The 17,975-nt window shown below is 40.6% G+C and overlaps 1 protein-coding gene across 5 annotated transcripts in view; it reads left to right on the top strand.

The window, feature by feature from the left end:
* The window catches only part of LOC124133114 (E3 ubiquitin-protein ligase PDZRN3-like), a 313,211-nt gene extending 299,967 nt beyond the window's left edge, over positions 1-13,244 (top strand). For all 5 annotated transcript variants that reach the window (XM_046497368.2, XM_046497369.2, XM_046497371.2 and 2 more), the window contains 2 exons: positions 6,064-6,189; positions 8,995-13,244. In XM_046497368.2, the coding sequence (XP_046353324.2) occupies positions 6,064-6,189; positions 8,995-10,485 (1,617 nt within the window). In that variant the 3' untranslated portion in view covers positions 10,486-13,244. The remainder of the gene's footprint in view (positions 1-6,063; positions 6,190-8,994) is intronic.
* Positions 13,245-17,975: the final 4,731 nt, after the last annotated feature.

Below are 17,975 nucleotides of genomic sequence, written 5' to 3'. Positions count from 1 at the left end.
GCAACAACAATCATTACAGCTTTAATTCTCAGGCAATGACAAATTGTACCCAGCTGGCACATGGAAAGCTGTTTAGTTGATATCTCCAGCTAAAGGGCTTGTCTCCAGGATATTTCCAACCTCACTTCCTTGCCTATTTAAAGAATCTGACAAGAGAGGGCCCGATGTACGGTGATACTGTGACATCAGCAGCTGTGATGGAACTATTACATGGCGTGTTGTAGGAGGCGGAAAGTTGTAGAATCAGTCTTGAAGTTGGCAAGATATAGTTCCTGGTATTGTCAGAATTGTGTTGTGAAGTAGTGGAGGTGATGTGCTGCAGACAATGGTTGTAAGCATTGGGAACCTGATCTCAAATTGCAAGTGGCAAGTAGTGCTGATGTTTGTCTCTGCTGAAAGAAATAGGCCTGAAATATGCCCACTTTCCTTCGGGCAGTATCCTCTTCTAGAATTCCTTCTTTTACCATGATGCGAGTTGTCTGGAGCTCTCTGAAGCTGTTTGTATGAACAGAGATGTGAAGTAAACCCACGAAATCTTAACTTCATCTGTGAAGCAGAACCAAGCTGGAAAAAAAAATGACATGGAAATAAATTTATTTTGATTGTCATATCTTCTGTACAAATAGGTGGTGCAAATTCATAACCTTTTAGACATAGTTCCCAACATATGTCAAATAGTTATCAGGCAAACAGTATCGGAACCACCTGAAGGTCATACGATCAGGAGAACTGTCTGCCGCAGTCAGAAAATATGCTATCTTCCAGACACTAAAGGATATAAATTTCCTCGCAGTTGCAACAAGAGGCAGCATATCATCTTTAAGATGGAGACTTTGTAATGGCTAGTGATGGCAGCAATGATGTGGATGAAACAGATGTATTTTAGCAGAGGCAGCCGGACCCATAAACCACCTGACTCAACCAAGATGTCACGCAGGATCCTTGTCACTGTCAGAAGTGCAGGATAATACCAGCTTGCTACCATGCCATGGCTCCAAACGTAGTTTGGGCCTCCCCTTGGACTGCATTAGGCCCTAATTGTGATGAACACTGCTATTATGCTGTCAACAGAACCAAACAAATTCTATCAAATTTGATTCAGCCACTTTCAAGTCTGAAATGTGTTTTCCCAGTTTTCTGGTTGATATGGATTGATGAACACATCGCCATTGTAGGGAAGGGGAGTATTAAATACTAGTTTTGTGGACTGTTCCCATTATTGTGCTATTAGCTGGGGATCAGGCTGTCTCGCAGATACTAATCTGGTCCTGGAACTGTCTCCTATATATACTTGGTGTGTAATCTACTAGCCAGCGTAGGAATAACACTTGGCTTGGCAGAATTTACAAGTTAGATTTATGTCAATTGTGAAAATATGGTTATGATTTTATGATTCGTTTTATGGTCCAGTTGAAATAATTTATAGTAGGGAATATATTTGTGTCTCGTCTGTTGCCATGAATGCTGGCTCCTGCATGCAGTTATTTGATGCCAAAAAAAATATCTTAAGCACATGATCACAAAATGTTATGACAAAAAGGAAGAAAACATACTACATTCTCACCTCCTAAAGTCGTATCAATACATTTGTACTTTTTATTGAGTACTCTGAGTCACTTTTTTGTAGCTTAGACAATATAGGCTGGTGTCCCACTCTTAGACATATAACGCAAGAATATATTTACTACCGATGCAACAATAGGAGAGACTCCGTGAATTCTGCAATACAAGTTAAATCAGTCAGCATCCTAATTTCAAAAGAAATGGCCACAACTAGACATCTCTAAAACAGCCAGGGCCGGTCGGTAGCCTAGTGGTTAAAGCATTCGCTCGTCACGCAGAAGACCTGGATTCCATTCCCGACATGGGTACAATGTGTGAAGCCCATTTCTGGTGTCCCCCGCCTTGATATTGCTGGAATATTGCTAAAAGCGGCTTAAAACCATAATCATTCACTCACTCACTCACTCACTAAAACAGCCAAACTTTAGTCATTTCCAACTAGTCAAACTTTAACAATTTCTGTGAATTATGAAGCTAGTTCGTCTCCCAGGCCTAAGTGATAAAAAAGGAATCCAACTCAAGTCTAAAATAATTTGGCAAATCTAGATTGCTTGAAATAAAGGATTGTTCTGGGGATTGTTTTATTTTATTTATTTTGGGGATATATATATATATAAGATAGCTCTATTTCTGGGATGAAATGTCAGTCTTTGAGGCTGGCTCTCCATATGTTTACGGCCAACATTGACTACTCCAGCTGAGTGTGGAGTCGTCCCTGCCCATATGCTGGAATGAAGGAACAGTGTGAGTTGTAGTGAAGGAGACAACCGACTGTGGAGTATTACCTCCGACAGGTAATTATTTTCACAACTGCCTGCCTCCACACAATCACTGCTACACAACAACACAGGGTGTTTTTGTCAAGTCTTGTTAGGGCCCCCTCGCTGCTTAGTACTGCAGTCACATCTCGGGAGAATCCTGGGGAAATTGGACAAAAACGGATAATTAGCCGACCTTGAGGTAACAACTGGCAAGGAGGTTGTCACTTGGTGTAGGTTAAAGCTGGGATTATTTTGATAAATGGGATTATGAAATAATGGTGTTGTTTGAGAATGAATCGGGACAGATCCCAGATTGTTGCTGTATCAGCAGATCTGGGGGTCAGGAAACAGTGCTTGAGGCTATGTGAAGGTTGCTCTGTGGGAGTTGCCGTGATCGATTTAGTCAGGATGGTAAATGGATAGTACAGGTGTTGTATGGCAACATTTGTGGATAATTGTTCCCCAATAAGTTGAAATGAGTCATATAATGCCGGAATGGAACGACCATGTCAATAGGATGACTGAGCTGAATTCTCTCCCTAATTAAGGGAGTGGTGTATTATCGTAACCTTCCCTCGACATCAGAGTCACTGACTATGAGAATGGGTTTCACTCATTATCCTCATATGGGTATCAAACCCAGGTCTAATGTTTGACAAGCAAACACTTATATCACTAGGCCACCACAAGGGTCTGGAACACAGAAGCACAAGAATGAAAAGATAATAGTTAATTAATGATATTTACAGTAAAGGGAATTATAATTTTACACTTATCCCCAGGATGTAAGCCGTTGTGATTACGCTGAATGAATATAGACTCTCTCAGTCTTCATTTCAAAACCTGGAGAGTTCTGAATATCCAGAAAACATTTCACCTGTATTGAACATCAATATCTCGTCAGGAGACTTTGCCAAGGTCATCCTGTTGACTGGAGCTGGCATGTTTCAGGACCACTGAGAATGTTGTACTTTACCCTGACTGAGGAGGGAAGAAGAGGATGCCGCACAATCAAAGGCTGCTTGATGAGTCGGCTTATCCGGAGAAGCATCAGAGATGATGTCAAGATACTGGGGGTTCCCCTGCAGCCCCACCTCTCCGTGTTGACAGGAACTTAACCTGCCCTGCCTCACAGGGGAAGGGTTTTTGCCTTGAATTCCTCGGCATGTTTTTCTGCAGGTAGCCTGTCATGTCCTGATGTGATGTGCAGTGCTGGCTTCATCCTTCACCACAAGTTCATCTCTGGGAATGAAGTGTTTGAATGATTTGCATATGTTCTTTAGACCCGTGAAGATCCGGGGTAGAATAGGTCTTCAGCAACCCATGCTTGCCGTAAAAGGCGACTATTCTTGTCGTAAAAGGCGACTAACGGGATCGGGTGGTCAGGCTCGCTGACTTGGTTGATGCATCTCATCGATCCCAACTGCATGGATCGATGCTCATTATGTCATTCCCTGAATTGTTTGGTCCCGACTTGATTATTTACAGCCCGCCGTCATATAGCTGGAATATTGCTGAGTGCGGCGTTAAACAACAAACCATCAACCATATGTTCTTTATGCAAGGTACGAGTGACGTACAGCGAGACACATCAACTCAAACGTGTTTCAAACTAACTGTACAGATTGGGAAGAATCCCTATTAGATGACTCGTATTTCAATTTTCTTCTAAAGAAATTGGGAGTTCAGATTTGATTTATTGACATAATTCCATAAAAGAACCCCTCCATTGTCTTAATGTCAGGTCCTAGAGCTGTAAATTGGATGAGAATGAAATGGAGTTGATTGTTTCTTAAATATACTACTCAAAAGAAGTTACAGATCACTGGATTTTTTCATAAGTATAGTTAATCTGTCATGGCATGAGTGGGAGTTGGGTTTTACACCCTCTGAACAATATTCCAGTTATATCACAGCATGTCAGCTCATTGTTGGGAGGAAAACCTGTCATGGCATGTTCCTTAACTTCTTTTGAGTAGTATATATGGTCTTGGGTCTGTAACAGACACTACAGGTCGGCTGAGTTTATTAAACCATGGCCTCATACCTTTTATTCTACTAATAACATTTCCCTGACTATCTACTCGCATTGTAATTATTCGAATGGAAGCTTTCTGTAAATAAAGTGCTGACAGTTCCCCAGCATGACAAATGTGTTCACTCCATCAGTACCGAGATACCTGTTTAACACTGTAGTGTCCAGCCCATACACTTGTCTGGGCTCAGCTAGAATCAATCACTTCGATGGATTCGTGTCAATTAGGACTTCAGTTGGCAACTTATACTGAAAACTACACAGCCTTTTGTGTGTTGCTCAAACCATAGAGAGAGAAGTCTTCTCACGGCTTTGATCTTTCTATACGTGTGTCCTGTTCCAGTGACGACGAAACCAGGCCTCCAGCAATTGAAGAGCTCCAAAGGGGAGCTTATTTGTCATGAATATCTTTATTCCTGGCCATCCAAGCCTGTAATAGGGGATCTAGTGAGGGGAAAAAAGATGTATTCATTTAATATGATGTATGTAGGTTGAGAGAGGGGGACCCAGCAACTGTCAACACTGCACAAAGACGTTGTCATCTTTGAGCTCGCCTGATACTTGGTGTAATTAGCATCAGTTCTTGTTGTGCAAACATGCCAAAGTTGACCATTTTCTTGAAATCGGAGAAAGAATGAAAGGAATATAGGTCAATAAAATATCTTTCATGTCATTGTAAAACTAGGGGACAATCCAAACTGGGTCACGTTAGGAGACTACCAAAATATTTACTTTGACGTCCCCCTTGACGCTGTATGCTTATATCAGCGTGTGATCGTGGCACAGAGGGACGACAGAATCACGGTTTTGTATGAGTGAACTATCTTTTTAATGGTTCTTGTTAGTGTTTAGAAAAGACCACATGGAATATTTTCCAGATCATTAAGCAAGTGGATGAGGGTTAGAAATCCATGTCAGATCATTTCAAGACCTTGTAACACAGACAGCAAATGTCCTTTCCTGTGTGGAAATTATGGATAAGATGTAGTCTGCCTCTTTAAGCTGAAGGAAAGTGGGATTATGCGATTTATGAGACAGGATTTCGTTTGATGTGGCTGCAAGACAAGGCAGAAGACACCAGAGCAAAATGACCGACAACCGATAACGTAAGCTCATTAGCCATTGTACAAACGCCTGGCTGCAGCATTACATGGATGCCTGTTGGATTCTCCCTTGTGTTGATACCAAGAGCTTTGAAGTTTATCTTCACCATGTTTTCAATGGACATAAAAACAGGTGTTCACGCCATTAGTATCCAGGGACTTGTTTGGTGCTAGAATTCCTCATTATTGGCAGGGATGGTCTCCCATCAGTTCGTCCTGGTGTTTGGGGAATACAGATATTCGGGGTGATCTGAGGGCTATTGTGGTGTGAATTGTTTGAAATATGAATCTAATCCAATATACAATGTATAAATATTGTAGATGTTTGTGCCATGCCGTGGGTCTGCTCTCATTGGGAATTTGACATTTATTTATGTAGAGTTTGAGCACTTGTTTCAGATATCATTTGCAATAACATGGCCTGTGATAGCCTTTTTATTGCAGGAACATCTGACACGCAATCCAATTTGGTTTGTTTGAAATTTCAAAGTGATTGTTTTGAGATGTAAAGGGTATTACACAACTTTATCATTTATTTTCAAATGGTCTTTTTTCGTCTTGGGAGTTCAATGGGTACTTATTCAAATTATTTTTATTACAGCGCAACTTAGATGAAGAAGGGGGGACTACTGACACTGCCACTACTGAGAACTCCAACAAACATGAGAAAGACAGTGGTGTTGGGCGAACTGATGAAAGTACAAAAAATGATGAAAGTTCTGAACAGGTGAGCGCAAATGTAGTTGACCCGTGAACATCCGGAATAGGTGGAATAGGTCTTCAGCAACCCATGTTTGTCGTAAGAGGCGACTTACAGGATCGGGTGGTCAGGCGCGCTGACTTGGTTGATGCATGTCACTGATCCCAAATGCATACAACAATGCTCAGGATGTCAATCACTGGGTTGTCTGGTCCAGACTCGATTATTTACAGACCGTCATATAGCTGGAATATTGCTGAGTGCGGCGTTAAACAACAATGTAGTTTCATCACAATTCTTTTTAAAAAATGACACATATTTTTAATAAATAAGAAAACTGTTTCACTCAGCAAAATCAGGATTTTAAGGAACCAAAGCTTTTATCATGTCTGGAATGTTTCGGTACATTGACAGTCACCAAGTGCTAACATTTACTTTTTATTTATTTTTAAAATCAATCAGTGTTGGTTTATTTCCTTGTGAAAACAAGCCTTCCTTACTGTAGGTGCTTGTAGTTGCGACAACTGTTCTGGCGCCATCAGCATGAGGCAATTATTGCCTGTTAGAACACATTGCAGCCATTTACCACCATCAACTCTGCAAATCAATTGTGATCTAATTGCAAACCAGACAGTTTTGTTTCTAGCTCAATGACTTTGCTCTTTGAGTATGGCCTGATTTAGGATATGCTTTGAGGAAAGTAGTATTAGGCAGCCATTTTGCCCTTGTACAAACCCTTTTAGCCCATAACTTATGACCTTGTCTCAACTTGCAGTGGTTACGGCCTAACTTGATGGCCTGAATGAACTGTAGTGCTTCTAAGGGGCAGTAACAAAGCTTTCATGTGAAAATGGGTGTCGCCTTGTTTCAGCAAATCTTTTCATGTTTTGAGTTTAATGGAATATTGCTGAAAAGAAGTGCAAAGTTTGGGAATTCGAGAAAAAAATATTTTACAAACTTTCTCCTATTTTTCCTGATACATCAAATCAACAGCTGTTGACAAACACGAAGTGACATTAGAGCTGAATGAATAAATCATTTATCTGCAATTGGGTATAATTTATTCCTGGATTATCTGTAGATTTTTATATCAAGATACCTGTATCGGTTCCTCATCTGGTTGTAGTCACGGGAATAAAGGTGATAGGTGACTAAGGTATGGGGGGCCAGTAGGACCACAATCTGCTTTCTAACACACTTCACTGGCATTCTTCTCCTGATGATAAAAAAGGATTTATGACCCTGTTAGTACACCATACTAGATTATGTTTATGAGGCATTGTTTTATGCAGTGCCTTGACATTTGCCAAAGAATATTTTTTAGCTCTCCTTATCACAATGTGCTGCTTATTCCCCCCCGTCTCATGTTACATATATCAGAAAATAGAAACAGTCTCATACATCATGTCACGTAGTGCTGAAGTAAGGCCACATATAACAAGTGCATTCTGGGTAACAATGAGTGTTGGTTTCTTAGGGATCTCCTTTCCAGCAGTATATGAACAGTTTGGAAAAAAACATCTCTCAAAGTGCTTTCCAAATCTTACAAGACATCATCAATACCATCTATACTAAACAAAAAAATCGGGTCATAAACTATAATATATACCATACACATTTAATGAAACTCAATTTTCACTAAAAGAAAATCCTCAAACATAATCCTGATCCCCAACTTTTTTGTTCAGTATATAATTAAGGTGAAAATAACTCTATTTCTAATTCTTCAACAGTGATGTGGTACTAGGATGTAAATAAACAGGAATAAGATGACTTCAGAATTGGGGACTGACCATTTGATATTGGGGGGGGGGGGCTTGAAGACTAGGAGTTTGTATTGAGACAAGATATTTTTTAAGCTACAGCTGAAAATCATATATTTTAAGATTAAATCTATGAGCCAAACAAATTTTTCGCAAAAAACATTGTGACAATGTAATTTTTGTGGCAGACTATTTCTTTCTTTTTTCAATCAAGATAAAGCATAATTATTATTTTTCAAGAAATTACAGGGACCATTTCTTTTTTTGGATAAAATCCCAGGCTTTTAACCTATTTTGGTTATGCATTTTGTCATTAATAATGTCACTTCAGACTCATAAATGAAGATACAAATATTTGTTTTGTCATCAAGACTGAAAAGGTATCAGAATTACCAGTTTCTAAAGGCAAATTTCCAAGTTGGGCAAACTTTATCCTGTTTGTATTCTTAAATGGGGAAAGAGAGAAACAGGATTCTGCAGATAAAGACCTCCCAAAGATTATGTTTATCCAGAAGCTATGGGTTCCTTAACTGTTCTGCATCTATTGGAATAAATGTTTAGCGGAGAAAGTGGTGTATTTTTCCAGGGTAATCTCCATAGATATGTGGCCTCTGTAAGTGTTGTTTACAAGCCGAGTATCCTGTGATCACATTAAAGTCACTTAACATTGTGAAATCTGGCAACAGAGCCACTTCATTCATTCAGAGCGGGCAATACATTGTGTGAACAGGTTTTCTTGCAAACGGCCACGTGAAAATATTTCTTGATGCTGATAAGCATGGAAAAAAGTGTGTTTGAGGATAATGATTTTTTGGAATTTGCTGTGCTTAGATGGTCAAATCAGATAGGAACACTTTCCGAAACAGCTGATGAGATTATAGGTCAGAGGTTGCAGGACATGCGCATCGTGTCCCAATGTAATTGTGGCTATTGCAAAGTATCTAACTAAAGTCATGCACACAGGTTATACATGTCATTGTAGAACTAGCAAGTTATCCAGGTAGTTGTACTGGGTAATACGTTTTGGGGAACTGGCAATAATTTTTTTTTTTTTTTAATTTCGTTTCAGGAGACTTTTGACATCGAGTGCCTGACTCCGCCCACACACATGAAGTTTCCTCCTGTTTGTAATCTGAATCGGGAAGGACTACATCACAGTAATGAGAGTGTCACATCAAATGAGCCCGAGCTTATGAGCAATGACATTTCTGCAGAGGCTTGTGATCAGTTCCGTCAGGTGCTACAACACCGTTGTGTCAAAGGTGAAAGATCACCTAAGAAGGAAGGCAAACGTAAGGACTCTGGAAGCAGCATCGAGAGAGAGCTGCATCTCCTCAATCGAGAAATGGAGGAGATAAATTTAGAGTGTCAAGAAATTGTGGACTCGCATATTAAAGATCAGATGAAACTGGATCATCATAGAGACATCTTCAAAATTGAGCCACAAAAAAGTCCACGCATTGTGCCCCGAATGGGAACTAGACTGGAATACCTTAAACATGTGCAATCCCTTGATCCCTCCGAGCTCCTCATCCGGAGAAGTGCGCCCTCCATGAAGATGGGCCAGCAGAATGTGAAGAGCTCCGAGCGGGAGAAAGACACGTCAACTACGAGTGCATACAACACTGGTGAAAGCTGTCGGAGTACCCCCCTGACACTAGAACTCAACCAGGCTAGTGATGACGGGGATAGAGGCTTCAAGAATTCAATGTTGTGTTTAGCCCCCGGTCCTGCGATCCCATCGTCCAGTGACACAGAGAAACAGACTCAAACACCAACCAAGTCACGGGACTACTCCAGTGATGACAGTGGTCATGGCTACAAGGGCATTGTGCCTGTGCCCGTGCAGCCTCAGACCAATGGGAATAGTGGTGGACTCAAAGACCATATCCACATGGGAGAATCTCTTCAGGATTTGTACATTCAATACGCTGACGTCATGTACACAAATCGAGCCAATCTGGAACATACAATTGCAATCCAACAGAAACTGTTTCAGCAGCAGATGGACCAGAAACATCGCACTCGCTCCCTATCAAAGCCATCCAGTGTCAGTAAGTCAGTGGACGGAGAGTCCACCAAGTCTGTTCAGGGTAAAGATGCCACCCAATCAGAAAGTGGTGCTATGGAGTGGGTTGTCAAACGTCGGCCTGATGGCACGCGTTACATCACCCGACGACCTGTCCGAAACAAAATCCTCAAAGAACGAGCAAAGAAAATCTCAGAAGAGCGCTGTGGGATGACCACGGACGATGACGCCATGAGCGAGATGAAAACTGGAAGGTACTGGACGAAGGAAGAGAGGAAACGCCACTTGGAAAAGGCAAAGGATTACAAGAAGAAGAAAGAGTTGATGATCAAGGCAAGAATGGAAACTCTGAAAGAAGCCGAAGAGAAGAAGGAGGCGAATATTGTTGAACTGAGTCATCGCAAGATGAACAAACACAAGGGCAAGAAAGTCCTTGACAACTTTGTGACTGTGCAGGAGATGCTTGCCCACGGTAGTCGGGTTCAGGATGGAAAGACTTATAACCCTCTACTGTCCGTCACAACTGTATGATGTAGACTGAGTGTCTGTCTGTCTGTCTGTGTCACATACTGGCTGTGTAATCTATAGTGGCGGGATGGAGAAACCATTGTCAAGTAACTTATTATATGCAGGAATATCGTCAGTGGCGAGCATTGGAAACTGATTGTATGTGATGGCTTGACATTTTCGTGGATTGAAGCCATTTGTATGTTCATACTGTGAAAATTGTGAGACGTTTGAGGAACTTGTTCAATATGATGTCCAAACAGTGCTTTAAGTCTTTGATAATTTAACTTGTGAATTTGGTAAGAAGTCTAAAACACACCAAAGAAATATTGATGTATTGTATGTTTGTTATTGGGTGTTATTGAGATACTATCTCCAAAAATTGAAACCTTGCTTGAAATGTGCTGTATGGTAATTGAATAAGGTGGAATTTAGGATAAATTTGTAACTTTTGTACGTTTTAAGGGAACAAGTCCAATTTTAGATCTGGTATGTATGAATATTTATTTCTACATGCACGACATATGCTATGTACCAAGTAAAATCATTCATGTTTGTAATAACATTTCTCACATTGAATCGTGTTCATTCAGTAAGTGTTCATATACAGTTTGTGAAGGAAAAGAAAGCAGTTTGAAATCAAGTAACTCACCAAATTCTCATAAATGAATTTGGTTCAATCAAAATTGAACGCTAAAATTGAAAATATTTAATTACTGTGCAATATGAAGAAATGCTAGAATTTGAATCTTGTAATTAGCGATTTCTTACATTTGACAAAGGGAATGAAATATGACGATTAGTTCATATCTAGCCATGACATTCAAACCCTATTGTTAAATAACCTGTATGTATCGCCCGATGTACAATAAGATAAACGATTTTAAGATAGTGTAAATTGTGCCCTTGTCGGGCTAGAGAGCCTAATTTATTCCTGTACAGTGTATACCTCCTCAATTATATTGTATTATTGTATGGCTAACACGCTATGTATTGAAGTTGTATATTTGTACATTTTGTATGATTTTGTCTGCCAATCTAGATTTGCATAGCGATGGAGATGAAATATACTTTTTGAAGAAAAGGTTTTCCCCAATTAGGAGAAGAGTTACAATAATATACAAGTTGATATTGTGCACAGCATCCGAGGTTCAGTATACTGTACTCAACCCAATAAGTGTCCAGGTTAAAATCAAAAGGCCATCAATATCAGAAGAGTTTAATAAGTTGTTTACGAAGGCACATCACGTGCAGTTCAATCAAAACTGTAATTATTTCATCAGACTGCTGTTATTACAATGACAGGAGGGGAGGAACACTTTTTGGGTTGAATACGGCAGTTCACAAACAAAGCATAACTGCACATGATGTGCCTAGTGTAGTCCATTGCAGAAATATACAGCAAAGAAAGGCATTTACCCTTGCCTTGTCGCATGTTGGGTTTTGTACATGCAGTGTGAAAGCTGTGAGATTGTGATGTAGCATTTTCCATACAACTACTGTCAGTGAATACAGACTTCTACTGAAAATGTGCAATTATTGTTACTACACAAGCCTGTATTGTTTTTCTGTTGACGTGAGAATATCAGAAACAATTCATTGGTTTTGACATCCATGTGCAGTGAATAAGCCTACATTCTGCCCCAGAAAACACACATTGTCCACAGCATATTCTATATGATCATCCTAACTGTACCGTATCTGCATTCAACTCATGCCTGTCCTTAAGTGCTAAAAGCTGTCTTGTAGTAAACGTCATCTTTTCAAGTTTGTTGCACTCCATGAAACCAGAGAATTGTTTACTGTCTAGTGTTTGATAAATTTATTCAAAAGCTCTATACATGGTTCGGGGCTCTGTGATATTGACATTGTTTCCTGAACATGTATATAGACTCACTGTTACACAATGTGGATTCCTTAGACTGTTTTTGAGGTGGTTATTTCTGAGACGATTTCCAAATGTGACAACCTTCACCGCACACACTGTAGCATAACCCGAGTACATGAAGCTGTTGTGTTCAAGTATTTTTCAGTATTACAAATTTCAAACAGATGACAGAAGGATGCCTTCACTTGATGTAGTTTGTCACATTCAGAAATCACTGTCAGACAAGTGCAATGCATCGTTTACATAGCAGGGACACAAAGCTCCGTTTAAGCTGAGTTAGCTTTCATTTGGATAACGAGTTATGGACAGTAGTTATCAGTTCATATAAAGGATGTTGTACAAATTTTTGAAGGTTGAAATTTTTATATATATACATAAATATATATATAGTATGTTGCTACCAGGTAGTGTTAATATAAGCTTTTTGTGGTCATTGTGCTCTGTATCCCTGTTACCTTGGTAACCACATCAACCTCATTACCTTATATGGACAATCAACACCTCTGTCAGTCACTCAAACTTGGTATGAATTTTCACTCAATGTATTGATCTCATTGTGCAGTATATTCATTCTTGGGATTAAAATTAATTATTTCTCTTTTAAATCTGACTAATTTTGTTCTCCGACAAGTCATTGGGAAGACTTTTTTTTCATAAAACTAATAGTTGTAAATGTCATCCTGTCTGTAAAGAGATGAGACTGGACTGTATTCTGAGATGCAATGCACATACCAAGTTTGAAAGGAATCATTTGTGTATCTACCTTGTAAGCTCTGCCTTCACTGGTGCAAGCTGTATGATAATCAGATTCAATATAGCATCCATGAATGTTCAACATTTCTTTCTGTGAGTGATAAAAAAAGGAGACTTGAATAAATTATTGTTTTGTATTTAAGAAACTTTTCTGTCTTGAATTATTCTACTTCAGAAATGGACATGTTTGCGTATGTTCCACTACATCAGTTGGTTGCTTGTTTGTTGTTTAACACCGCACACAGCCATATTTCTGGTTTTTGATGGCTGTCTGAAAATAATCAAGTCTGGACCAGACAATCCAGTGATTGACATGAGCATTGATCTTCGCAATTCGCAACATGCATCAACCAAGTCAGCAAGCCTGACCACCCGATCCTATTAGTAGCCTCTTACACAAGCACAGGTTGCTGAGGACCGATTCGACACAGATCTTCATGGCCAGACCTGTGAAGATCCAGGTTGAATAGGTCTTCAGCAACCCATGCTCGCCGTAAAAGGTGGCTATGCTTGTCAAAAGAGGCGACTAACGGGATCGGGTGGTCAGGCTCGCTGACTTGGTTGATGCATGTCATCGTATACCAATTGCGTGGATCGTTGCTCATGATGTCAATCACTGGATTGTCTGGTCCAGACACAATTATTTACAAACCGCCGTCATATGTGTGGAATATGTCTGAGTGCGGCGTTAAACAACAAAGTGAGTGAGTGGGTATGGTTTTACGCCGCTTTTAGCAATATTCCAGCAATATCACGGCGGGGGACACCAGAAATGGGCTAAACAACAAAGAAACAAACAAACAAAACATCAGTACGAAAGGCTGAGATATAACTCAAATACTGTTGAAAGTGGCGTAAAACCAAGCAAACCATTCTCACTTACAGATCAATCAAGTGAGGTTGCTTGATGTACCCTATGTGGAGAACACTCTGAACATTTAGTTATTGTTAAGGCACAAATTTGAGATGACTTGTGTGTTGGGCTGCCCGAACTGAAAGCCTGCTTGTCTATCCTCAGCTTCTGTGAACATTTTCTAGAAAGATCTTGACCAATGAAGCGATAACCTCGTGCACTTCTACCTGCCAATTATTACTCTGAAATTGCCAGACTGAGGGACCTGAATTTATTTGGCATGTATGTTTCTCATGACATTATTTTGTTCAGATCGCTAGGCTTTTTTGCAAGTTTTGTCTCCTTGGTATTAATGCAGAAAATCTTTTAAAAACAATGCTGAAAGTGGATGTCTTTCTTGACATTTTAAACTGACACATGTCCAGGTGAGCTACAGTGCCTTGGCACTCATTTTTCCACATCACACAGACTGATTTACATAGTTCTTTAATAGCACATCAAACCTATAGTCATAATATGGCTACCCAATTGAGTGGATCGACTCACATGATATTAATCATTGGATTGTCTGGTCCAGACTTGATTATTTACAGACCACCCTCATATAGCTGGAATATTACTGAGTGCGGTTTGAACAACAAACCAACCAACAGTATCATCTCTATTTCATCCAAACAAACTATTTTAAAGGAGGCACCATCAACCTGCAGACTAGGGACCCGTTCCACAAAGTGATTTTAGCGCTACGACGTAAGTCAGTGTTAAAGAATGGGAGTTATGACCGACTTAGCGCTAAGATCGCTTTGTGGAACGGAGCCCAGGCTCAGTAAAAGGGACCACAGTCTATGCCCTGGTGCTTGTTTTGCCTGGTTCTTTACATTATAAGTAATACAATGTGCAAAACTGATACATTGTCCATGTGTAATGGGAGTTATCATTAATACTGATGACTGAATTGATATATACAATAATATTTGAACCAGCGAAACAAATTGGTGTTTGAGGGACTATACCAAATTTGCTCGGACTGACAACGAGGCATGTCCTATTGATATGTTTTATTGTTTAACACCCCACTCAGCAATATTACAGCTGTAAATAATGGAGTCCAGACCAGAGAGTGAAGTGGTTGACACAAAAATCGATCTCAGCAGTTGGGGAACAATGACTTAAACCAAGTCAGCGTCCCTGACCACCCGTCCCATGAAAATCTGGGGTAGAATAGGTCTTCAGCAACCAATGCTTGCCGTAAAGGAGAAGTCCTATGCTTGTCATAACTAACTGGATCCTGACCCCTGTCATTTTTCTGGAATATTGCTGAGTGCTTCTTTAAACAAAAAACAAACAAACAAACAAATCCCTGACCAGGGGACCCTCTTACAAGCAAGGGTTGCTGAAGACCAATTCTACCCATGATCATTGTGTGTTGGAAAGTTCTGACACACTTGTTGGCAGTGTTACTAGTGGCATGTAGAGACTTCTGTGCGAATACCTGTCCCTCTGATGGTAAACGTTAAGACTGGATGATTATCAACATTTTGATGCAATGGCGACACGACAACTTAATGAAACGCCCATAAAAGATTTTCAATCCACTTGTCAACATTGATGCTCACTATAACCGGAAACAAACTGACGAATTCTCACGGAGGTATCTGTAATCCGTCTTGTTAGGCATCGCAGCCTGAAACAGGCTCATATCCCGACGACATTTCACAGAGTACACCACCCTCGCGACATTTGGTTACGCACGCTACACACGCCACACACTGGGAGGAAATCGTGTTAACCAGGTGAACGTCCGCTCCGGTCCGACTGAGGCAAGCTTTACCAGGCTAGCGTCGTACCAACTCGAATCAGCTGTAAATCTGAATGATGGCACATGCGTACAGAATATTACATCCCATATACTGCGATGTAATTGAACACTCCCATGACAGATACGGTTATGTTGATTGATTTTGATGGCACAATCGTAACAGGTATGGGAAAGGTCTGTATAAACATGCACTAATGACTAGTTACGTGATTCAAGTGATTATGTATTACCTATTAATGCTGTAACATTGCAGTCAGCAAATTTCGAGAAATATTCTCGCGTGTAAATAATCAAGTAAACCAGTGGTTGATACCATGAGCAACGACCGACGCCGCCGGGGCACGATGACACATTCTGCTGGGTCATTGTATCTCGATCCTCTTTTGTCGAATCTGGCCTTAGGGCTTATTTTTTTTCTTATAAAAAACAAAGTGAGGCGGAAATGTAAATATTTGTTTCCGACCAAGAATACCTAGAAACTGGGCACAAATTGAACTCGCCCCTTTCATAGGGTCAGTTATCAAGCATTATATTTTATGGATAAAATTTGCTTCGTGTGACAAGGGGAATTTGAAACATAGATATTCTATTGGCAATGGAGTCGAGGCCAGAGAACATTTCCTGTAGCTTTAGTTTGTTTGTTTGTTTGTTGTTTAACGCCGCACTCAGCAATATTCCAGCTATATGACGGCGGTCTGTAAAATAATCGAGTCTGGACCAGACACTCCAGTGATTGACATCATGAGCATCGATCTAAGCCTGACCACCCGATCCCGTTTGTCGCCTTTTACGGCAAGTTTGGGTTGCTGAAGACCTATTCTACCCCGGAATCTTCACGGGTCTGTAGCCTTAGTGCGGAGCTGCAATCACGTTGACACAGTCACTTGTGTCACAGATGCGTTACGATATTAGGAGGGGAGCAATATATATATATATGCTTTAAGCCAGGGACCACTTGCACAAAGCGATCTTAGCGCTACGACTATCTCAAGTCTATGTTGGAGTATGGGAGTTACGATCATACGTGTGTCATATGACGACGTGTGCTATCGGGACTGTTATGACCCCATGTGAGATACTATATACCTGACGACACCTTCAAAATTTGCTGATCAAACACAGCCTAGTGATCAAAAAGAACCGTCATCTTTCGCGAACACCTGGTGTCATCACCGACTTTCAGTGATCCATTCGGACAATTGTCACCACTATTTTGCCTTTCACGCCCAATAGTTTGTTTGCTGTTTAACGCCGCACTCAGCAATATTCAAGCTGTAAATCATCGAGTCTGGACCAGGCAATCCAGTGATTGACATCATGAGCATATATCTACGCAATTAGGATACGATGACATGCATCAATCAAATCCTCGTCCCCGATCACCGATCCGTAAGTTGTCTCTTGCGACAAGCATAGTCGCCTTTTAGGGCAAGCATGGGTTGCTAAAGATCTATTTTACCCTGGATCTTTACGGGTAATCCGATAATCAAGACTGATTATTCTCTAGCGTTGACGATAACTATTCTCTTCTCGTCACTCGCCCAGATGTCAAACTGTGCAGCCGTTGTGATTGGCCGATGTCCAAATTACCCATGACGATTCGTCTTGAGGAATGGGCCCTGGAAAACCAGTTTCCCTGACCATTTTAAAGCGGTTATAGTTTTGAATGAACTCATTGTCGGTTGAAAGTTTAGTATTACCCATAAAGATGCACATCATATATACTAAAACCCTGAACTTCAGTATCCAACAGTCACAGGGTTGGATTTAAAGTCCAATTTAACAGCTGAGTGAGTGAGTACGCCGCTTTTAGCTATATTCCAGCCATATCACGGCGGGGGACACCAGAAACGGGATTTACACATCGTACCCATGTAAGGAATCGAAACCGGATCTTCGGCGTGAGGAGCGAACGCTTTAACCACTAGGCTACCCCACTGCCCCTTTTAACAGTTTTGAGTTATGCTGGAGGAAAGCCCAAAGTGACGCCGGTCATAGATCTGTATCATTTTCATTAGTGAGTGAGTGAGTTTAGTTTAACGCCGCTTTTAACAGTATTCCAGTTATGTCACGGCGTGTCAGCTTAATGTGGGAGGAAAGCCCGAAGTGATGCAGGTCTCAGACGTTTACCACTTCGGTGAAACACACGAGCACGGGTATGGTGCTGACAAACCTAGAAACATAATCGGGGCGAACCGGTT

This window comes from Haliotis rufescens, unplaced genomic scaffold (assembly GCF_023055435.1).
Source record: "Haliotis rufescens isolate VD_foot unplaced genomic scaffold, xgHalRufe1.0.p SCAF_76, whole genome shotgun sequence".
Taxonomy (NCBI): domain Eukaryota; kingdom Metazoa; phylum Mollusca; class Gastropoda; order Lepetellida; family Haliotidae; genus Haliotis; species Haliotis rufescens.
Note: the sequence above shows the minus strand (reverse complement) of the source record. Positions and strands in the feature narration are given on the sequence as shown.